This window comes from Chelonoidis abingdonii, chromosome 3 (genome assembly GCF_003597395.2).
Source record: "Chelonoidis abingdonii isolate Lonesome George chromosome 3, CheloAbing_2.0, whole genome shotgun sequence".
NCBI lineage: Eukaryota > Metazoa > Chordata > Testudines > Testudinidae > Chelonoidis > Chelonoidis abingdonii.
Window position 1 is genome coordinate 86988117 of NC_133771.1, and position 23925 is coordinate 87012041.

Consider the following 23925-nt stretch of genomic DNA (forward strand, 5'->3'; position numbering starts at 1 on the left):
TATTTACTTTACATACAACAATAGTTTAGTTATATATTATAGACTTATAGAAAGAGACCTTCTAAAAACATTAAAATGTATTACGGGCACGCAAAACCTTAAATTAGAGTGACTAAATTAAGACTTGGCACACCACTTCTGAAAGGCTGCAGACCGTTGGTCTAAAAGAATGAAATTAAATGCAAAAATAATAAAGCTACTTTTAGGCAACAAATAAAACAGCATGTTTAAGCACAAAGTGGTCAGTGAATGCAACAATTATGTTTTGTACAGTAACAACTTTAATTTGCCTATATATATTAGCTATCTGTGATATTCATAAAAATAGTTAACTTTCATATAAGAAATGTAAAATAAGGTTACGTGTTTAAACAATTGTCAAGGAATTCAAATTTATGGTTCTCATAACAACATTAACTTGCAGAAGCTGCACATGCATGTAGGTACTTAGATACTATATACATTCATAGCAACACAATGGTATCGTTACTTTTCTGGATGCAAGATCCTAACAATATCTGTTGTTAAAAAAAAAAAAAAAAAAAAAACAACCCACCTCTCTCTAGGGAGGTTATATAAAACAGGAAGGCACACTAATATGATCTCAGCTGTAGCCATACTGGGCTCAGAATATTAGTGAGACAAGGTGGGTGAGATAACATCTTCTATTGGACAGACTTCTGTCGGTGAGAGACAGGCTTTTGAGCTACACAGAGCTCTTCTTCATGCTTGAGAAAGGTACACAGTGTCACAGCTAAATACAAGATCCAACAGCCAGTTTAGCACAAGCAGTTAGCACATATTCTCTCTGCTCAATCTTGTATTTAGCTGTGACAGCCTGAAAATCTTTCCCAGACATGAAGAGCTGTATGTAACTCAAAATAATCTCTCGCTCACCAAGAGTAGTTGGGCCAAAAAAGATATTACCTCACCTACTTTGTCTCTCTAATATGATCAAATATGACATAAATTTTCATCCAGGTAGTATTTGCTGGTGGTCTGTAGAGAGCTGGCTAATTACACGGTGTTAGTTTCTCCTCATTTACAGCTGTTAAGATTTATTAGGACATCTAAAAATAATAAAAACAATAAAAATATCCAGCATTAGGATGTTTTAAATAGAAACAATGGTTGTAATTGTAACATAGATTTGCATGACTGCCACCTGGGAGAAAGTTTTTTCCAGACTTGGGAATGGGAGAGGATTGTGGCCCACAAGACATTGTCTGCATAAAAATGGGTACAGTGAAAAAAAGTTTGAGAATATCTGAAGTATAGAATTTACCACAAAGTCAGAAAAGCTACTAGGGTCTCTAATTAAATATCAAATAACCAGAAAGGAGCTAGATGTGCACTGAACAGCACACTGGAGATTGAAGGATCAGAGCTCAGTGGCAGGCCAGACTAGAACAACAGACTCTTGGCATCTATTTTTGTTTTTTTTAAATTGAGGCTGAATTATTTATTTTAACTTTCATATCAAATCACATCCAAAAGTAAAAAAAACAAACATTTTCTGAAACAATTAGCAGTTTATCAAGAGGATCTTGGCTATAGGATTGTCATTGCAGGTATTTGAACAGGGCTCTGGGAAGCAGGACTCCAAGGTTCTACTCTGGGCTTCTGGTCCTGGTTTACCCTAATACTGAGCAAATCACGCTTTTCCACACCTCAGTTTCGCCATTTATAGATGTGGGGAGGACATGCCCCATAAGCAGCCTGAAGCTGTAAGTCTCCCCATGATGTAAAGTGCTATGTTGGACAGTGCAAGCAGAGGCTGTGGTCCCCACATTACAGCGAGTGGGGGGCCATGCACACGGGCTGGCTCTAGTGTGTTGGAAACCGCTAAGACTAGGGGCTATCTCGGACTCTGTGGAGAGAAGGGCCCCCCTTCGGAGGCGGGGGATGGGGGGTCGGGTCAGGCTCAGGACACTCCCTGGCAGCGCTCCGGCGAGCCGGCTCCCGCCCATCGCCCCGTTCCAAGCTGCATGGCCAGACCATTCGCCTGGCAGGCAGCGAGGGGGTTTCTAGCCATCCGGCACGCAGCAGCCTCAGGAGTCGGGGAGACCTTCCTGCCCGGGGGGTGAGACGCGTCCCGCACATGCTCTTGCAGCCCGCCCGGGAGAGCTGCGCTAGCCGCCCCCGCAGCCCGGCGAGGCCGCCTGGGCTTGGCACAGCGGGGCTCACTCACCAGCGGCAGCCGCAGGCACCGTTCAGGGAGGGTGCGAGCCCGACCCGGTCGCGCTCTCCTCCCCCCTGGGAGGGGCACGAATCTGCGTCACGGCGTCGAGCTACCCGCACGTCCCTCTCGGCCGTTAAAGCAGCAGCAAATTGACAGGGCCGCGAGAAGGTTCCGAGAGCCTGCAGCCCAGGCCCCGCCTCCTTTGTAACGAACAGCAACGGCCTCCTCCGCCAAGGCCTCAGCCGCCCGGCTCTTGCCTACGCGCGCGGCGGGGGGATGCGCGGATTTCTGTAGGAAGGGGCCCGCGCCCGTGGCGGAGGAGGCCCTTCGTGTCCGGTCAGGAGCTGTGGGACCGTTCCCCCGTAGGCCAGCAGCTTCTCACTGACTGATACGTTCTGGTGCGCGCGCGCTCCTTCGTCCTCCAGCCGCCCGGTTTTGGGAGCGGCCTTCCTCGAGCTTGGCCTAGCCTCGGTCTTCGCTTACCTGGGCGAGATGGTCGTGGTGAGGCAGCGCGTTCCGCAGGTGTCTGCCACGCAGCCTACATCGATCCTAGCCTTGTAACCATCTCACTTGTGTCACCGCTTCCCGACCCGCCGCCAGTGCAGCGCCACGGACCTTCTCTGTCTTGTTCTCTGCACCTGTCCAGCGCCATGCCAGTCTAGTTCCACAGTTTAGAAAGCTCTTGCCGTATTTAAAACATATTTTTTAAAAATCAGCAAAAAGTGGAAAGAAAATCCTTGAAAGATATCGGTTAAGACACCAGCTGGGCTTTGAGAACTAACTAGGCTTTTTAAGTACCAGAGGGATAGCTGTGGTAGTCTGGAGCTGTAAAAAGTAACTGAGTGTCCTGGGGCACCTTATAGATGAACAGACGTATTGGAGCATAAACTTTCATGGGTGAATACCCACTTCATCAGATGCATGTAATGGAAATTTCCAGAGGCAGGTTTAAATATGCAGGCAAGAATCAGTCTAGACTGGAAATTTCCACCACATGCATCTGACGAAGTGAGTATTCACCCACAAAAGCTTATGCTCCAATATGTCTGTTAGTCTATAAGGTGCCACAGGACTCTTTTAGGCTTTTAAAAAGTCCTTTCAAACAGAACAATATGGGCCTGAGAGCGGATAGGTTCTGGGTGTTTTTCTGAGATAAAGCCCTTTTGAGAATTTTTTTAATAGTTTAATTTTACATTCACATCCTTAAATTGTAAATATGGCTGTACAAACATAAAGAACTGGGTAGAAACAATACAAGGAACAGGCAGTAACTACTTGGTCAGATGTCATGTCACCTGCAGGTACTTATTTCCAAAAGCATTCTGCTTGGATATGTTTAAAAACACTAGTATCTTGAAACTTCTGGATTTTTGTTTTTTAGACCATTTTGCCAAAAAAAATTTTTAAACATCTCTTTTCCCCTCAAAATGTTTGGTTACATTGTTAATGATCATAAATAGTGTTAAGTATAAAATCTAGAACCAATGTAATAGTGTCTAGCTGCCTCTGACTGTATAATGGTGTGAAAGGAAATGTAAGCTTGTTTCATTGCATGTAATAAAAGTGCATTTATTGTACTAATAATGCTAACATACTGAGAGACAAGGAAATATCTGAAATGACTGAAAAACAAAATTGTAAAATTCAGTGAAGTGTTTCAGAATATTTAATAATTTTATTTCAGGGCTGATCAAAATATTCCCTACTTTTCAAGATTATAAACATTTCTAAAATATATTGTATAGAATATTAAACTAAATATTTGTTTTTACAGTAAACTACCTCAAATCTATGGCAGCCAATCATAACTAAATTCTACCTATCAGAGTCTTTTATCTGTTCATAAAAGTATAATGTTCTTTGTTAACAGAATTGTTTTTATGGCTAAGCCTTTACGACCAGTTGAAATATAAAATAAGTATATTCACCAAGCTAATCAGAATTCAGTAGTTCAATGAAAATGCCCAGTTATTTCATTATTGCACATTCCAAACTAACCAGAGGTTGGATCTACATCTTTAAGACACAAAAACATCTGTAATTTGTGATCAAAGTCAATAGGTCTATTTTGAGGTTCTTTGTATTTACGCGTCATTTTTGTACCCAAGTAGGGGATGAGGTCACAGTGGTCTATGAACTGCTCCAGTTTCCTCTTGTACTTTTTTCGTACATATTCTGAGCTCCTGGGGTTGTAAGCTGCAAGAAATCAAGTATATTAAAATATACCATGTTCCATTTATTTTTTTTAATTTATATTGCAATCATTATGATATATGGAGTCATATTACAAATTAAAGACAGAAAGATCAAACCCACACCTTTCCACCTCAACTACTGATAACACTACCACAGACTACATCCAGAGGCAACATGCTCAGACTGAAAAAAAAAAAAAAAAGGTTTGGGATGTGATTTTCAGAAGTGCAGAGCATTCATAACTTGAATTTAAATAGCCATGGGTGCTCAGTTTTTTGGCCTTTAATGGAAAAAAAGCATATTAAAATACATCTTAAATAGCCAAGGGGAAACAAATTTCAGGGCCAAGGGCCTTACACCACAACTCCAATCCCACTTCTTCCACCCCACATTTTGGTATTCAACCATGGAAACAGAAAGCAAGAGTATTCTTGTTGAGTGTAATTGTAATACGGCATAGGGGAACTGGTGGTTTAAGACAGCCAAATCTCAGGCCAACCAGTGCTGTATAGATGATAATGGATATTTTGAATGGGGCTTAGAACTGGACTGGACAGCATGGCGAACTATGCTATGTGCTATAACAATCTGTCTTACTTAAAAATGTATGCAGCTGCCTGCAGCACTAGCTGAAGCCCTGAGTGATGTTCAAGTGTATTTGTAAGCAGAGCACAATACATCAGTCAAGCTAGCGGAATAACTAGGGTGAGGTAACCTAACCATTTCCTTTCCATGAGTGACATCTCTCCTAATCTGTGATTTATAGGCAGTGCCTTTTCTGCATAGTTATTGGAAGCAGTTCAGCACTGTTACTAGAGAACTCTGAGTGAGACCATGCCTATTATTTTGCCCACCAGAAGATTGCTTCCAAAGCCATAGAAACACTTAGATGTGATTTTAAAACAAAACCCTAACAATAGAATCAAAACTGGTAGACAAACTAGATGTCATTTCAGTGTGGCCATGTGTTAGACATAAACTCTACTTCTGTTTTTCCTATTTGGAAATCACCAGCGTGAGTGGATTGTTTCAGATGTTCTGAAAAGAAATGATCAGGTACCAAACTTCCATTCTGGAGCCCAGCATCTCCCACAATCTGTGACTGATGTGCACTAAAGCACAACAGTGAAATAGTAAAGCATAGGAATGAAGGAAAGAGACAGTGTAGGTAAAAGGGAGGGAGACAGAAATTCAAACTGCTTGAGAAAAAAGATCTAGAAAAATTTACAATGGGACGAACGCACAGAAACACCTTCCCACAAAGGATGTATTTTAAGAGGACAGGAGACACACTTAATGTTAAAAGCATTGGTCAAGGATCGAGTGGCTACTCTATATATCTCCTCTGTAGTAGTCAAGGCTCTGTCCAGAAAACTGCTACAGAGTGTGTAGAATGAAGCTGAATCCCTGGAACTGTTTAACAGATGCTACAAAAGTGTTAACAATTCAGCACTTCATCCTCATGGCCAGGAAGAATTTGGAGGCCTATAAACTTTGGGAGAAAGTAAATGAATCTTGAGGCTCAGTCTGTGAATGAATCTGTACATTTGAGATCAATTTTCATGGCTCTTTACATGTCCAGATGGTGCCCTAAATTCTCCTTAGGTTGTTAATGGTTTGAACACAAAGATAGTACAATAATTTCATGAGACACATGGAGAATGTTTTGATTAGAAAGCATTTGGGGATTAGGAAAACCACTTTGTTCTTGTAGAATATATGATATGGTACTTTCATTGACAGCATGGTGGGCTCTGAAACCTTTCTTGTTGAATTAATAGTCACAAGGAAGCAGGTCTTGACAGAAAGATAAATATTAGAACATGTCATAATAAAAATGGTTACAAACCTGTTCTTAATTGTTGTTCTTCGAGATACGTTGCACATGTCCTTCCACTCTTGGTGTCCGTGTGTCCAGCTGTCAGAAACTTTTTCTCTCTGTGGTACTCGTTGGGCAGTTTGAATTCCCCCAGCTGGCTCATGCTTCTGTGTTCAGGTATAAAGGGCAGAGCTCCCTGGCCCCAGTTCCTTCTTGCCATAACTCCAATGTAGAGGGATAGAAGGGCAAGTCAGGGAACAGACATGTTCAGCACGTCTTGAAGAACAACAGTTACAGAACAGGGTAGTACTGTTTTTAATTCTTCAAGTGATTGCTGTGCATTCCACTCTTGGTGACTCACAAGCCATAGAACAGGAGATAGGATTGGATTCTATTTCAAGAAAAATGGGAGAACAACTCATTCCACTCTAGCATCATCTGTGGTGTCTTGACCCACAGCATAGTGGGATGCAAATATGAACCAAGCACCAGATTGCCAGAGAACAGTTAGCTAACTATTCAAATGGGGGACCCATAAGTCTTGACAGTAACTAGGTTTAGATTCTATGGGGAACAGGATATTGCACTTGAGGGAATAATTTGACTATGCCCTTTAAAACATCATGGACATGTCACTAAAGAAACAGTGATTGTTCACCATAGGATGGAATGCTGCCAGAGGTATCTTGATAGAACTAACTGCCAAACCTTGGTATTTCGGTATAATAAGTAGTCCAGAATAAGGTGAACTGAACAACTGGATGATAATACCCCATATTGATGAGACCAGCTGGACAAATGCCTCCATTTAATCACTCTTGTCGAAGGCTTTCTACTATGTAGCATGATCTCTTGAATGTCTTTTGAGAAAGCCTGCTCCTTAGTGTCTAGCCTTAGAGCATCCTCGCAGTTAAAATGAAAGGATTGTAGGCTTGGGTAAAGAAGGCAACCATGATCCTTGGAGATTAGGTCCAAGTACAATGGAAGTGAAAGTGGAGGTTTCACTGACAGCTCCAGGAGAGTGGAGAACCATTGGTGGTGGGCCCATGCTGGGGCTATAAGTATGACTCTGGCCTGGTCCTGTCTTATTTTAAGCAATATCTGTGAATGAATTGGACTGGCAGAAAAGCGTAGAGGAGTGTGCCTGACCACATCAGTAAAAAGGCTTCTGCCATGGAATCTGGACTGTGGTCCCACAGGGAGCAGAACTGCTGAGATTTTCTGTTAGATTTTTTCGTAAATAGGTCTACTGGAGGAAAACCGAACTGCTGGAAAATGTGTATGGCCATATCTGAGCGAAGAGACCTCATGTGGTGACTTGTCAACAATCTGCTCAGGTGGTCTGCTAGGTCGTTCTGTACGCCCGGCAAGTAAGATGCTTGTAGATCTACTGAGTTGGCAATCAGGACTGGCTTTAGGAAGTGTGAGGCTTGATTTGAATACCCGGCAGCAGTGCGGGTCTTCAGCGGCACTTCGGAGGCGGGTCCTTCACTCCAGGTCTTCTATGGCACTGAAGGACCCACTGCTGAAATGCCTCCGAAGACCTGGAGCGAGTGAAGGACCCACTGCCAAAGTGCCACCGAAGACCCGGAGTGCTGCTGGGTGAATAAAAATTAAAAAGTTAGGTGCTCTTCTTTAGGGCATGGGGCCCTCTTAGGTGTGGGTGCGGGGCCTGATTCAGGGGAATTGGCCTAAAGCCAGCCCTGTTGGCAATACAAAACTCCCAGAGTAGGGTTGCTCCTTGACAAAGTGGAGAAGAATGGGATCCCCACTGCTTGTTGAGGTAAAACATTGTTGTCTGTGAGGAGTAACAGCCTGCTTCCCCAATCTGAGATAGAAATACTTGGCATGCCAGACTGACAGCTTTCAGTTCTCTGACACTGATGTATAAAGCTAAGTTCTCTGAGGACTATAGACCCTGTATCTGTAGAGAACTAAGCTGGGTCCTCCATCTCAGGTTCAAAGCTTCCATCACTAGCATGAGAGTTGGTTGTGGGTAGGCAAATGGAACACCTACACACATATTAGCTGCATCTTTCTACCAATCTAGGAAGGCAAGGACATGGGAGGGAACTCTTACCGTGGAGTCCATGGTGGCTGGGTGAATAGTGAGGGCTTGGCTTGATGGTGGCTTGGCAAGTAGACTGATGCCTGCTAGCCCTGCAGAATTCTGAGTTGCAATCTAGTTTGGTGAACCACATAGATGCAAGAGGTCATGTGACCCAGAAGCCTCAAACAGTTTTGTATTGTTGAGATCAGATGAGGCTTCAATCCTATGACAGCTGATCAAATTGCCTGGAATTTGTAGTCTGGAAGAAAGCCCCTATCTTGAGTTTAATCCAGCACAGCCCTGCATGCTTGAGTTGGAGGTGGGATTTAAAAGGCAGCCAGATAGCTCAATGGGTGCTGGCAGGCCAGGGAAAAGGACATGCTCTGGGAACTCCAGAGAAGGACGTGACCTGATCGTGCCACCCACCAGGGAATGGAGGGGAGGGAGCTGCAGCTCCCAGAGGCTAGGAGTAAGGCAGGAAGTCTAGAAGGCAGTATGCCCCAGGGATGTACCCCTGTGTGACGTTATTGATATAAACTGCGACCACACAGAACATGGTTTGCAACCAAGGTCCTGTAGTGGCACCAAATCCTATGTAAAGGGGGTCATATAAGGTGTCTAAGACCAGATTACGGGTTACTGGTTATGATTATGCTGTCTGTATGTCTGTATCATTTTTGTAGTTGAAGTTATGAATATTGGCTGTATACTGTCTGTATTTCAAACTTGTGCTGTGTTACTGGGAAAGATCCCAGACAAGTTGGTGTCAGCTCAGCTTAGCCTGCTTGATGGCCCATTAAGGACCATTAGCTACACAATTGACCCATTGAGAGGAGGCGGATACGCCTTGTGACTCAGCAGGGTGTGCAGAAACTGGCCCATGTGACTGCAGACTCCATTTTGCTGTAACTTTCCACAGTAGGAACAAAGAAGTGTTCTTACACCTGGAAAAGCCTATATAAGGCAGAGGCCTCATCTCCATCTTGTCTTCAATCCTGCTTCTTACCTCTGGAGGGACTTTGCTACAATCTGAAGCTCTGCACAAAGGACTGATGACCCATCCCAGCGGGGGATGTTCTCCAGAGACTGGATTTAAACCTGCAGTTTACTTCATCACTGCTACAAGCCTGAACTAAGAACTTTGCCATTACTGTATGTAATTGATTCCATTTAACCAATTCTAGCTCTCATTTCTACCTTTTTTCCCTTTATGAATAAACCTTTAGATTTTAGATTCTAAAGGATTGGCAACAGCGTGATTTGTGGGTAAAATCTAATGTGTATATTGACCTGGGTCTGGGGCTTGGTCCTTTGGGATCGAGAGAACCTTTTCTTTTACTGGGGTGTTGGTTTTTATAACCATTCATCCCCAGGACGAGTGGCACTGGGGGTGATACTGGGAAACTGGAGTGTCTAAGGAAATTGCTTGTGTGACTTGTAGTTAGCCAGTGGGGTGAAACCGAAGTCATTTTTGTCCGGCTGGTTTGGTTTACCTTAGAGGTGAAGAACCCCCAGCCTTGGGCTGTGACTGCCCTGTTTAAGCAATTGGTCCTGAATTGGCACTTTCAATTGGGTCCCGCCAGAACTGCATCGTCACACCCTGATCTTCGAAGAAATTCAGCTACAACTGCTATGACCTTTGTAAAGACCCTGGGAGCTGCTATCAGACCAGAAGGTAGTACAGTGAACTAGTAATGGTTTTGATTTACAAGAAACCAGGGTTACTTCCTGTGAGCTTCACTGATTGCCAAATGGAAATAGGAATCTTTTAAGTCAATGGTGGCATACCAGTCTCCAGCATGCAAAGGAGGGATAACAGAAGCTAGGGTGACCATATGGAACTTTATCCTTTTTAAGAATTTGTTGAGATAATGCTTTTGGAATTAGGAATGTTAGGAAATAAAACCCCTTCCCTCTGAGACCATATGGAACCTTATCTCTTGCTCCCAAAAGAAGGAATGATTGAACTTCCTGGACAAGGTATTTCTCGTGAGAGTGGTCCCTGAAGAGAGAGGGAGGGGTAGAAGCAAACTGGTGATTATATCCCACTTCCACAATGCACAAGACCCACTGGTCCAAAGTAATCCGGGACAAAGCATTGCGGAAGCGGGACAGATGGTTTGTGAAGGGGAGAGGCTTTGGGTTTGGAGAAATGGGGACTGATGTGCTGACTCCAACTGGCCCATCAAAATGGCTGCTTTGCAGTTCCAGGTGTCCTGAGGGGGCCCAGAACTAGGGCAGCAGGATGGGGAGGCCTATGCCTATAACTAAGGCTAAGATTTTGTCATGGTTTTTTTTCGTAAAAGTCATGAACAGATCATGGGCAATAAACAAAAATTCACGGAAGCCGTGACCTGTCTGTGACTTTTGCTGCTCCGGCTTCATGGTTTCCCCCATCACCGTGGTGGCTGGGAGCTGTGGGGTTCCCCCACTGCCCACGGCGGCTGGGAGCAGCAGGGTGACCATATTTCCCAAAAAGACCTGAGGGGCCAAGGGATATGCTGGCCGCCGCTTCCTGCAATGCTGGCAGCTTTGCTGGGGGACCAGACTCTTGTAAGGACAGGGACATCAGCACAGAGAGACAATTCAAGTTCCTTGCCACTGCAAACATCTCTGGAGTAGCTGGCACTGAGATGGTCTTTTGTTGTGGTGCCGAAGAAGTGGATGGTGCCTCTTCTGGCCTCAACAATGCCCCTTGTGGTGCTGGAACTGACTGTGCTGATTTAGGCAGACATTTGGAGGAGTTCTTACTCTATTCAACTCCTTGACCATCTTACCAGACTTAGAGGCTGGAGATCTTACCCTGGAAGCCTTTTACTTTTTCCTCAGTGCAGGCAAGGGAGAATGGTGCCGGGATTCTGCTAACACAGGAAGTGCACCGCTCACTGAAGCTGCAGCATTCAGCACTGGGTCAGACTGGGATGACTCTGACTGTGGGCTGAGCACCACTTCCATCAGCAGGAATTACAGCCTGGCCTTCCTGTCTTTCTTCATCCTAGGCTTGAACTCTGGCACTCCAGTGTTCACGGGTGCCTCTCCCAAGCACGCTAGGAAGCTATTGTGCAGGTTGTTAACTGGCATAGGCCTGGAGTAAAAAGCACCTGGTGACCAGGGCATACCTTGGTACCATGAATAGAAAGACCCCATACGGGGAAATAACAAGTCCAAAAAAATTGTTTTTTTTAACACTAAGAACTAGACTAACAATATATATATACACTGTGTTACACAAAGGCTGAGAGAAGAATTGTTCCAGCATAGAACAGAGTTCCAACATAAATTGTGGGCAGTAAGAAGGAACTGAGGGGGACTAAGGAGGTTCTGCCCTTCATACCTTCACAGAGTGGCATGTGCCAGGAGGGGGAGCTCAAGCCACCAAATGGGTACCACAGAGGGAAAAAGTTTCCAATGGCTGTGTGCTGGGTGCACAGACACCAAGAGTGGAATGCACAGGTGCAATCACTCAAAGGACTGAAAAATGATGAAGCAAGAGTCTGTAAGACCAAATGCAGGTCCCACTCTGGTATGATGGTCACAGGGCTCTCCAAACTAATGATAAGGCATCTAATGGCGCTTGAGGCTCATGGGTGGTTGATCAGGGATTCTGTTGTTCCAGCTCATTGCACACTCATGAGGGTCAAGACATGTGCTTGCCTTCTCATCGGAACCACCACATCTTCCAAAAACAAAACACCCCCCCCCCCAGATTTGAGATGCAATTCTATCCAGTTTTGGAGATAACCATAGATAGATGTCTAGGATTCTGGGATTTCTAGGGTCAAGCTAGTTATCCATGCACAAGAAGAATTTTATCCAGGTGGCCAAGAAAGTTTTACAAGGTTGGCTCCCTGATGGGAACTAGTAAACTATTAATTAATCTATTAGAGATAATCTCAGTGCTCTGAAAGCTCCACAGAGACACAAAGTATGTGAAGAACCTGACAGAGAAGATAAACTTGCCATTACCTAAAAAAAAACAAAACTCATGTAAGCAAGAGGTTAAAAATAACAAAAGGCAGGGGAGAGCTGAACCACTGAACATATTACTCTATCACAGGCAAGACTTCTGGTGAGTGGAAGTAAAGGATGTGGTCTCGCCCAGAGTCCCCTAGCAACAGCACTGAACTGCCTCCTATATCTGCATAGAAAGCTCAGTCACAAACCGGGGAGATGTTAGACTCCTGAATACACTGGAGAGGAGACCTTGCCCTCTCTGGGCTGGCTACAGATGACAAGTTCTTTAGGCCACCCTAGTCTCCTGTGTATCCAGGAGCAGTGAAGAGTCAAATAAGCTGATATGAACAACTGAAACAAAATGTGGGCATACTCCTTAAGTGGCAAAAGCAGTCTTTCCACCTGTCAATTCCAAAAGATGTTTTATTCTATCAACAAGTATCACTTCAATCTTCCATGAACTGCGTTTAAGTCAGCTAGCTTTCATTAAGATTGTATTTATCTATCTACTGGGAAAGTAAGGAGATTTTAAATAACATAGGTTCAATAAGAATGAGATGCAGAACTGAAAATCATCAGCATACTGGTAGTACAACAGCCCATAATTAAGGGTAAGATTTAGTCATGAGTATTTTTAGTAAAAGTCATGGACAGGTCATTGGAAATAACAAAAATTCATGGCCTGTGACTTGTCCATGACTATTACTATAAATACCCCTAACTAAATCTTAGCTGCTCCTAGGGCCCTGGAGTGCTGCTGTTTGGGGCAGCGGGGGACGCTGGGGTTGACTGCCCCCCCCACTGCTCTGAGGCCCCCGGGGACCGCTGCTCCGACAACCTCTGGGGTGGCCCGTGGGACCACTGCTCCAGGGCCACCCCCAGGACTGCTGCTTCTCAGGCAGCCCCGGAGCCAGGTGCCTGAGGCCACCCGAGGAGTAGCTGGTGCAGCTGGCCCTGGGGACAGCTGCTTGGGTGACTCTGGGGTCAGCCACACTGGCCGTTGCAGCTGCGGAAGTCATGAGAGGTCCTGGAAAGTCACGGAATCCATGATCTCTGTGACAGACTCACAGCATTACCCATACATTTTGAAATTTTCCCCAGTGACCTCACAAACAAGCTAGCAGGTCAACAACACTGGACTTGGTAAGGGCTGCTAAAAGATCTAATTATATCATCATGTACATTTGACCTGTGTCCTTCCGTAGAAAGTTACTGATGCAGCTTCTTGTATCATAACTAGGTCTAATTTAGTGGATCAGTATCTGAATCCATGCTGTGGAGCTGACCTTAGAGCTACTAATGCTCCATGTGAATCTAAAATCTGTTTCAACTAAGCCATTTTTAAAAACAGTTAGATCCTGCACTGATATTTTGGTTGATTCTTTTCTGGAAACTGGTGTAGGTCAGATAAGTGTGTTAACTTGATCTTTCAGCATCCTTTATTACAGTGAGTCCCAACCAGTTTTAAAAATGGTTCAGGTTGCCCAAGACTGGCTCACACTACAGCTCCAGCTAGCTTTAAAAGCAATTTTTTTTGTGTTATGTTTTAAAACTAGTTAATTTGGGGAGGGGGGAGGGAATTTCCCTAGTACGGTGATAAAGTAACAGAGTCTCACAATATTTTTTGGGGGGCCTATTAATACCTCTTTCACCTTGGTGCCCTATATATTTGCCAAAAACATGTTTATATGTACTATGCTATGTATAGTATTTATTTTTTAAAGAATCAGACTTCAGAAGAATGGGGCAATCAGATGAGTCAGTGACTGCATTTTTATCTAAAAATTAAATTAAAGAATTCATTCCATTTATTCAATTAATGGTATTACTATAGCACATTTTACCATACCTTTTAAATGATAGGCCACAAACAGGAGAGCAGTTTTTTTTACACTTAAGAATGGAAACTTTGGCTTTAAACAGCCCACTTCATTCATAGCTTTTATTAGAGCAGTTGCTATCCCCTAAAAAAATACAAATTGTTTTAAGAAGGCCATGTAGCAAGGACTTGAACACAGTACACCAAAAATACATTAAAAGCCTGATCCTGCTGTCACTTAAGTCTATCTGTATATGTTTTGATATTCCATGGTGTCCGAGCATCTAAATAAATGGGAATTCTGTTACTGACTTCAACAGGAGTAAATAGTTATCTTTCCATCCCTATGTTATAGAAAAGAAAATGCCTGTTTAGTATTTATTTTAACAACACTATCCAATGGCAAGTTGCCATACTGTTAGCAACGCCATGTAAGTTTTATGTGAGAGTGTGTGCAAACATATGTATACGAACATGCATGGCCAGACTTGCCAGTGCAGTGTAGCTACTCCATGCTGTACTGTACTATCATCATACTCAGCTCATGAACCCAGTTTAACTTTCAGAGGATCACCCCAGAGCAAGGGTGATCCTCCAATGCCACAGAGACAAAAGAGAGATTCTTATATCACATACTTTCATTGTTGCCAACACAGCATGGAAAAGAAGGCAAGCTTCTGGGAGCAGGATCTATGTTTTTGTTATGCATTTGTACAAAACAGCACTACACTATGATTAAGACCCCTAAGTGCAACTGCAATACAAACAAAACAACAACAAACAGGAATGCCCTATACCATGCCTGTCCTCTGTATCCTTGGTCCTCCATCATCATTGAAGGTTGGCTTAAGTTACAGCCGCTCTCTATGCACAAAGCAGCACCAATATTAGAGCAGTACAAAGGTCAGATTTATACCACTTGCACATCCCACCTACAATGGATTAGTGGATGCAAAAATGGATTAGGGGCAGATAATATGGTCATAGGCCTGTGACAAATTGAATGGGCATGGATATTAGCTCCATATGTGTTTTACACAACAACACTATGCAAGTAGCAGTATAACTCTGTGATAAATTAGAGAGCCATAAGATAAATGGAGGAACCTTGGGATAAATTTTATTACATTATTCTGCAGTTTATCATGTATCTTTGATAGCCTCACTTGGATTCTGCCCATTAATTAATCTTCCCCAGGACTGCTTTAAGATTACAAATCTCCGAATAACTTCAAACAGCTGCCATTTTTTAACTACCAGTAGTATCCTCCCTTAACTGTAAGTACATATATTTCCATGATCTTTATTGAATTTCTATCAATAAAATCAAGATTAATTATACATTTTAAAATAAAAAGCAAAAATCAGAAGACACAGTATAATCCTATATTGTAGCTTAAATTTAATTTAAATTAAAGAAGCAAAAACTAGCCTGTTCAAGATATCCAGTCAGGGGAAGAGCAGTAAGTAGAACTGGTTCCTTTATTGGAGGGAGTTTATGTGGAAGCTTCTGATTCCAGTACTTTTCTGGTAACCTAAGACACAGAAGTTAAGTGCTTTCAAGACAGAAAATGTGAAATGATTAAAAGTTAAAATAAAAGTTAATAAATTTACCTCATAAACTTCTGGAGTTTTTCTTCACTTTCAAAAATATATAGTTTATCTCGATATTCCACAGCATACTCAATGGTGCCAGGTACCAAGGATTCGTATCTCAAAAGACAGAATAAGAAACAAGTATATATCTACAAGGAATATGAAGCATCATTTGTGCTATTTAAATACATTAAAAATTAGGACTGTTCTGATCTAATAGCTCTACTAATTACAAAAGCAACTGGGTATGATAGTTCATGCTCCCACCACGTGACTGACAGAGCTACTCATAGCTCACAATTTGAATCAGATACATTGCCTCAATAAGGAACATGGGCCCTACTCCAGATTTGCCTGTAAACAGCCTCCAACAGGGACTATTTCTCTGGATAAGGATCTCTGAAGCTGAGAAGGGGTGGTATAGAGCTAGTTATGTTGGCTGTTTCCCAACCATGGATTTCCTCACAATAAGTGAATGCCTAGCTACCTTTTTAGGAGAGCTTTGTGGCCTTACTGTGTGATACTGGCGGCTCAATTTGTATCTTCTTAGAATGCCTGGGATTTGGGTGCCATTTTGAATAATTAACAACTTGAAAACCTAAAGTAAATCTTGGTTGAAATCATTCAAACCATGCAAGTTTTGTCATAATCAAAAATATGGCTACAGAGATCCTCTCCTCACAGGACCTACTGCCCTCCAAAAGGCTCAAGCTCACCCTTATTTTTAGCCATCTTTAGAGAAGGTAGGGGAGGGAGTCCTATGTGATCTATTATTAAGGTTAAGATTCTGTCACGGTTATTTTTAATAAAAGTCAGGGATAGGTCACTGGCAATAACCAAAAATTCATGGAAGACCTGTCCCTGGTTTTTACTAGAAATAACTGACAAAATGGGGAGGAGGGGGTCCAGCACCCACCATTGCTTCGGCTCTTGGGTTCCCCAGGTGCCCTTGGTGGCTCAGAGATCCATGGTCCCCCTGCTACTCTGGTGGCTGAGAGGGCCGAGGTTTCCACTGCCGCCCGCAGCAGCTGGGATCTGTGGGGGCCCCATGTGGTGGCTGGGATCTGGGGGTGCCCTGTCCCCCACGGTATCTAGGAGCTCCAGGGTCCTCCCCCCCACCGCCCACAGTGGCTAAGAGCTCCGAGTGCCCCCACCGCCTGCAGTGGCTGGGAGCTGCAGCCCTGCCCCTCTCCCCATCACCCCCACAATGGCAGGGAGCTGCAGTGGGCCCCGCTGCCTGTGGCAGCTGAGAGCTCCAGGACTCCGCTGCTGGCTGTCAGCTCCAGCCCCACCACCCCAGGGTTAAAGCAGAAAATGTCAGAGGACACTGGAAGTCACAGATTCCGTGACCTCCATAACATAATCTTAGCCTTATCTATTATGTATTAAGTGACAATAATATGCTTGGCACTGTACAAGATACAAAAGAAGATACAGTCTCAGCCTCAAGGAGCTTACAGTATAAGAACCTCCCCCAATCTATCCCCCAAAGTCTTCAAGAGGTAGCCATCTGGTCAACTCTCTTCCCTACTGGTTTCACGGAGCCTGCTAGTAGGTCTGCTCCTTAGCTCCAGGAAAGATCTTTGCAGGAATAACAAACCTGTTTGCTCTCCACCTGCTTTGTCTGCTGGAGGTGTGTAGAAGCTGATCCTCTTGAGGATGCTCTACTGGCTGGCCTCATTCTGCTCATTAGAAATACTTCAGAGCACACCCATGTTAACAGAATTTCAAATTAGTAGGATATCTTTCAGCCTCAGAATGAGGGCTAATATGGCATCAACAGCAGCTAAAGCAGCAGAGTTTTTAACTACCACTACTGCAGAAAGCAAAAGGACCAGTCACATCACCAGTCCCTAAAAGACACTTATAGATCTTGAGGAGAGGAAAGATGGCCTACTGGCTGCCCATTCACCAATCATAGAAGAAAAAGATTGGAGCAGTCTCATAGGAAGCCCTGTGAAAATATCAGAAGGAATGAAGGATGGAAGGCTACTGGACCCCACTAGACAGTAGCAAAAAACAGGAGTAAGAACTCTGTTTTTTTGGGGACAATTCAAATCTATGCTAGTTTAGCCTGCTTCATGCTTTACGCAATCTCTTCAATGTTTCAGGTTCATAATGAAAACTGAAGCCAGTGGGTTTCAAAAGTTTATTTTACAAAAGTTTTGCAATGTAAAGAACTGTAATTGTTGTTCCTGTTGAAAAGAGAAAAGCAGTACTTTGGGTGCTTTTTAAAAAAAATAAATATTCTGGGAAATGTAAGGATTTACCTTTGTTTTCCATCTAGGTAAGTGACTGGACAGTATCCTTGCATTTCAGCCTTTTTAGGGAATAAGGCCTTCACTTCTGCCATTGTCAGTTTCTTTGGTAGCATATCTGGTGAGGGAAGAGGATGAGGTGCTAATGGTGGCACATACAACTCTGGTGCATTCAAGAATTTCTGTAGTAAGAGAAAATAAACTTTTGTATTACGAAAGAAAAAGACAGTTACTCACCTTTGCAACGGTTGTTCTTCGAGATGTGTTGCTCATATCCATTCCAGTTAGGTGTGTGCATGCTGTGTGCACGTTTGTCGGAAGATTTTTACCCGAGCAACACTCGGTGGGTCGGCTGGGCGCCCCCTGGAGTGGTGCTGCCATAGCGCCGGATATATACCCCTGCCGACCCAACCGCCCCTCAGTTCCTTCTTGCCGGCGACTCCGACAGTAGGGAAGGAGGGCGGGTTTGGAATGGATATGAGCAACACATCTCGAAGAACAACAGTTACAAAGGTGAGTAACCATTTCTTTTCTCATTCGAGTGATTGCTCATTCCTATTCCAGTTTAGGTGATTCCCAAAGCCTTACTTAGGCAGTGGGGTCAGGAGTGAGATGTGGCAGAATGCAAAAAACTGCTGAGCCAAAAGGCTGCATTCATCTCTAGACTGTTGAACAGAACATAATGCGAAGCAAAGTGTGGACCCGATGGACCAGGTAGTTCGCGACATATCTCCTGGATAGGTACATGAGCCAGAGGTGGAAAGATGAAAGCTCTGACCCTGGTAGAATGCGCGTGATGTGGTGGGGAAATATGCAGCCAAAACCATAACCAGTGTGGTTGCACGCCGTCACCCAAGATGAGATCCTCTGAGAGGAAAAGGTAGGCTCCTTTCATTCTTCTGCTTACCGCCGACATAAAGAGTTGGGGTTTATTGAAAAGATTTTGTCCACCTCAATATAAAAATGCGAGTCGCTCTACGGATGTCCAGGGAGTGCAATTGTGTGCTCCTGTGGTGTATAAAGTGTGGCTTTGGGAAGAAGACCGGTGAGAAAGATTTGTCCTGGGTGAACATGAAAAGGGCGCAATCACTTAGGGAGGAAGCCAGATGTGGTCACAACGTGCACGTTGTCGTTTGTGAAACACAGTGTATGGCGGATCCACCATAAGAGCCCTAAGCTCGGAGACTCGTCTGGCCAATGTAATGGCTACGAGGAAAGCTGTCTTCCAAGACAGGTATAGTAGCGAGCAGGTTGCTAATGGCTCGAATGGGGGAGACATAAACCTGGTTAAAACCAGGTTGAGGTCCCAGGTCGGGGCTGGGTGGCATACCTGAGGGTATAAGAGCTCCAAGCCCTTGAGGAACCTCGAAACCATAGGGTGTGAGAACACGGAATGACCACCTTCGCCTGGGTGGAAGGTAGAAATGGCTGCCAAGTGTACCCTCAGTGATGATACTGCTAGGCCCTGCTGTTTGAGAGACCACAGGTAGTCCAAAATAGAGGGGATCAAGACCTCAGTGGGAGTAAGATTAAGTGTTTCGCACCAGCAGGAGAAACGCTTCCACTTGGCCAGGTACGTTGACCAGGTGGAAGGCTTCCTGCTACCCAGGAGACCTTGTCGTACTGATTCAGAGCAACGTAACTCTGACTGGTTTAGCCACGCAGCAGCCACGCCGTGAGGTGAAGAGCCTGCAGCTCCGGGTGGCGAAGCCTGCCGTGGTCCTGAGTTATGAAGTCTGGGTGAAGTGGCAGGGTAATTGGGTTGGCTATTGACAGGTCGAGCAATGTGGTGTACCAGTGCTGCCTGGGCCACGCTGGAGCGATCATGATGATGCGTGTTCTGTCCCTGCGGAGTTTCAGCAGGACCTTGTGAACCAGCGGGAATGGTGGGAAGGCATAAAGGAGCTGGCTCTTCCACGGCATCAGGAAAGCATCCGAGATCGATCCTGGGGAGAGACCTTGGAAGGAGCAGAACATCTGGCATTTCCTGTTCTCGCGGGAAGTAAACAGGTTTATGTGGGGAAATCCCCACTTCTGGAAAACAGAATGCATAGTGTCCAGGCAGATCGACCACTCATGAGACAGGAAAGACCTGCTGAGTCAATCCGCCAGGGTGTTCCGAATGCCTGGGAGAAAGGATGCTACCAGATGTATCGAGTGAGCTATGCAAAAGTCCCAGAGTTGGATGGCCTCCTGACAAAGGGGGAAGGACCGTGTCCCTCCCTGTTTGTTTATGTAGTACATGGCTGTTGTGTTGTCTGTAAACACTGAGAGACAACGGCCTCGCAACTGTTGCTGGAACGTCTGGCACGCCAGGCGGACTGCTCTCAGTTCTCGGACATTTATGTGTAATGCCAGCTCCTGAGAAGACCAAAGGCCTTGAATACGAAGGTGACTGAGGTTAGCACCCCAGCCGAGAGATGAAGCGTCCATCGTCAGGGACATTGAGGGCTGGGGCGGATGGAACGGCATCCCTGCACACACCAGGGAGTGAGTTAGCCACCATTCTAGGGAGCCTAGGGTGCTCGAGGAAATGATGACTATCGTGTCTACTGGGTGCCTGCCCGGGCGGTATACCGAGTTGAGCCAAACTTGGAGAGGACGGAGGCGGAGCCTGGTGTGTTTGGTTACAAACGTGCAGGCAGCTATGTGAGCCAGGAGACCGAGATTAGTGCGAGCCGAGGTTGTCGGGAAATTCTGTAGACCTCGGATGATTGTTGCCATCGCCTGAAACCGCGGCTGTGGTAAGCAGGCTCTGGCTAGATTGGAGTCCAGGATAGATCCTATGAAGTCTAACCTCTGCGTGGGAACCAGAGTGGATTTTTCTATATTGATCATCAGGCCTAGACATGTGACTAGGTCCTTGACGATGCCCACTTGCTGAGTGACTTGTGTCTCGGAGGCCCCTCGGATGAGCCAATCGTCCAGATACGGAAAAACATGTATCCGATGTCGGCGGAGGTAGGCGGCAACTATGGCCATACACTTTGTAAATACCCTTGGGGCTGTAGAAAGGCCAAACGGCAGGACCATAAACTGGAAGTGCTGACGGTTGGCTACAAATCAGAGGTATCTCCCGTGCGGAGGAAAGATGGCGATGTGAAAGTACGCGTCCTTCATATCGAGGGTGGCATACCAGTCTCCAGGATCCAAGGACGGGATAATGGTCCCCAGGGATACCATGTGGAACTTCAACTTTATCATAAACTGGTTGAGTCCTCACAGGTCTAGGATAGTCTGAGACCTCCCTTCGACTTGGGATTAGGAAATAATGGGAGTAAAACCCCTTGCCCCTTTCGTCCATCGGTACCTCCTCTATAGCTCCTATGGCGAGGAGCGTCTGCACTCTTGTAAGAGGAATTGCTCGTGAGAGGGGTCCCTGAAGAGGGACAGGGTTGGAGGGTGGGAGGGCAGGGTTGAAATAAATTGGAGGTGGTACCCATACTCCACCGTGCGTAGGACCCAGCGATCTGAAGTTAACTGGGACCACGCCGGGAGGAAGTAGGAGAGACGGTTGGAGAAGGGAGGAGGAGAGGGATCCTGGCCTGTAACTGGTACGCCGCCCTCGGGCCGCACCTTCAAAAGTTCGTCTTTGGTCCCAGTGGTGGTTTCGGTTTCGAGGGACCTTGATTTTGGCCCCTTGGGGTCCTGACGGTCGTCTGCGACCACCTCAGCCGCGCTGCCTGCCAAAGTCCTGTCTTTGTCTAGGCACAGAGTATGGGCAGTGAGGCTGGGGACGGAAAGGCCTGCATTGGGTCACCGGCGTATGCATGCCGAGAGAGCGCATTATGACCTGTTGTCCTTCAGGCTTTGCAGCCTGGGGTCAGTCTTTTCGAGAAGAAGAGCCTTTACCATCAAAATGGGCAAGTCCTGAATGGTATACTGCAGCTCCGGTGCGAGGTTTGAAACCTGAAGCCATGAGATGCGCCTCATGGCAACACCCGAGGCCAGAGTCCTGGCTGCTGAGTCTGCTGCATCCAAAAGGCCTGGAGGGAAGTTCTGGCCACCTTTTTCCCTTCCTCCAAGAGGGCAGCGAAACTCTTGCGGCGGGAGTCTTGAGGGAGAAGCTCCGTAAACTTACCCACTGCCACCCAGGTGTTATAATTATAGCGGCTAAGCAAGGCTTGTTGATTTGCCACCCGGAGCTGTAGGGCCCCTGCGAGTACACCTTGCAGCCGAGTAGGTCCATTCGCCTAGCCTCCTTCGATTTCGGGGCTGACACCTGCTGGCCGTAGCGTTCCCTCTCATTAACGGACTGGACAACTAGTGAGCAGGGAGGAGGATGGACATACAAGTACTCGTACCCTTTAAAGGGCACCATATATTTACGCTTGACTCCCCTGGCCCCAGGAGGGATAGAGGCTGGGGACTGCCATATAGTATCTGCATTCACCTGGATGGTCCGAATAAACGGTAGGGCCACTCTCGTGCGGGCATCCACCGATAGAATGTCCACTACCGGGTCCTCTACCTCCGGGACCTTCTCCACCTGGAGGCTCATATTGAGTGCTACCCTCCTTAGGAGGTCCTGATGGGCTCTCAGGTCGATTGGAGGAGGGTCGGAGGAGGATGTTCGTGCCACCGCCTCATCTGGAGAAGAGGAAGAGGAGATGCTGGCAACGAGCAGGTCCTGGGTGGCCTGTTGCTCTTGGGTGATCTCTGCTCCAGAGGAACCTGGGAGTCCGGTAGGTGAACTGGGGCTTCCTCTGCAGCAGTCGGAGGGGGACGGCTAATCATCACCTCCGGCACTCGGTGCTCTGATGAGACAGAGCAGGACGGAACTACTGGTACACTTTGGGCCTGGTGGTATGCCCAAGGTGTCCAGAAAGACCACTGATGGGGTCCTTGATCCTGGGTCTGGGTCTCTTGGAAGACTCTCGTGGGCACATCAGAATCACGGTCCTGAGCATAAGAGCTGTCCGCGTGGGACGACACTGATGCATGTCTGGATGGCCATGGAGGTGCTGAAAAGCCCTGGGCAGAGTCTCTGTCTCTAGTGGACCTTGCCCTACTCGGCACCGGGACCGGTACTGGGAGGCGTACTGGTACCGGGAACGAGATTGGGACCTGCGACTGGAGCGGTGCCGGGAAGTCGACCGAGATCTCGAGGCTCGATGTCAGGAGCGGCTATGGGAGTCACGGTGCCTGGAGCGGTGCCAGGAGCTGGAACGGTGCCGAGAGTAGCAGGCCGGCGAATGGGATACCGACCGGTGCCGCGAGTGCGACCGGTACCGAGGAGGAGAAAGGTACCGGGACTGTGACCGGTGTAGGGAGCGGGAACACTGACGGGACCTGGAGCGTCTGCAGGACCATGATCATGAACGGTGCCACTCTGCTGTGCAGACAGAGGATGGGCTTATCAAGGAAGGCTTGCCGACAAACTTTATTACCCGCACCAGCGGTGCCGGGGGTTGAGGCAGCGTCGACTCTGTCATGGCAATCAGATCCCTCGCCGTTGAGAATGTCTCTGGCGTGGAGGGAATAGTAAGCTCAACCACGGCGTGTGCCAGGGAGCTGTCAGGCACCGGACTCGATGGCCCTCGTGGGACCAGAATTGATGGAGCCGACATCGGTGCCGTGGCAGGTGTCGGTGCCAGGCGATCCGACTTAGACGAGCTCTCTGGCTGCAGTGCAGGTGGCATGGAAGCAACAGGCGTCTTAGGCTTTCTCGACCTCGGGGAGAGGGAGTGGTGCTGAGTCGACTTCGGTGCCGGCGACGGCCGGTGCCGAGAAGCCTTGGCAGTACCGGCGCAGTCTGGTGCCGAGGAGGTGCTTCTGCCTGCCAATTGACCAGCGCTTGGTGCCAAAGGCGGAGGGGTAAGAGCCGCCTCCATGAGGAGCTGCTTTAGCCGAAAGTCCGGCTCCTTTTTTCTTCTCGGCTTAAAAGCCTTGCAAATGTGACACTTATCTGTCAGGTGAGATTCCCCGAGGCACTTAAGGCAGGAGTCGTGTGGCTTTCCTGTCGGCATCGGCTTATGACAGGCCGAGCACGGTTTAAACCCAATGAACTGGGCATGGGCCCTGGCACCGGGTGCTGGGAAGGGGCTAATC

At 46.3% G+C, this 23925-nt stretch overlaps 2 protein-coding genes across 5 annotated transcripts in view; both read right to left on the reverse strand.

Moving 5' to 3' along the window:
- ZBTB24 (zinc finger and BTB domain containing 24) overlaps nt 1–3040 on the reverse strand; it is an 18867-nt gene extending 15827 nt beyond the window's left edge. For all 4 annotated transcript variants that reach the window (XM_032764593.2, XM_032764592.2, XM_075063881.1 and 1 more), the window contains exon 1: nt 2192–3040. The gene's annotated coding sequence lies outside the window, so the exon portion shown is untranslated. The remainder of the gene's footprint in view (nt 1–2191) is intronic.
- A 34-nt stretch (nt 3041–3074) lies between these two features.
- AK9 (adenylate kinase 9) overlaps nt 3075–23925 on the reverse strand; it is a 244988-nt gene continuing 224137 nt past the window's right edge. Inside the window, exons 38-42 of the mRNA XM_075064564.1 lie at nt 17887–18056; nt 15635–15733; nt 15453–15555; nt 14051–14165; nt 3075–4378 (exon numbers count right to left, since the gene is read on the reverse strand). Coding sequence (XP_074920665.1) covers nt 4176–4378; nt 14051–14165; nt 15453–15555; nt 15635–15733; nt 17887–18056 — 690 coding nt within the window. The 3' untranslated portion in view covers nt 3075–4175. The remainder of the gene's footprint in view (nt 4379–14050; nt 14166–15452; nt 15556–15634; nt 15734–17886; nt 18057–23925) is intronic.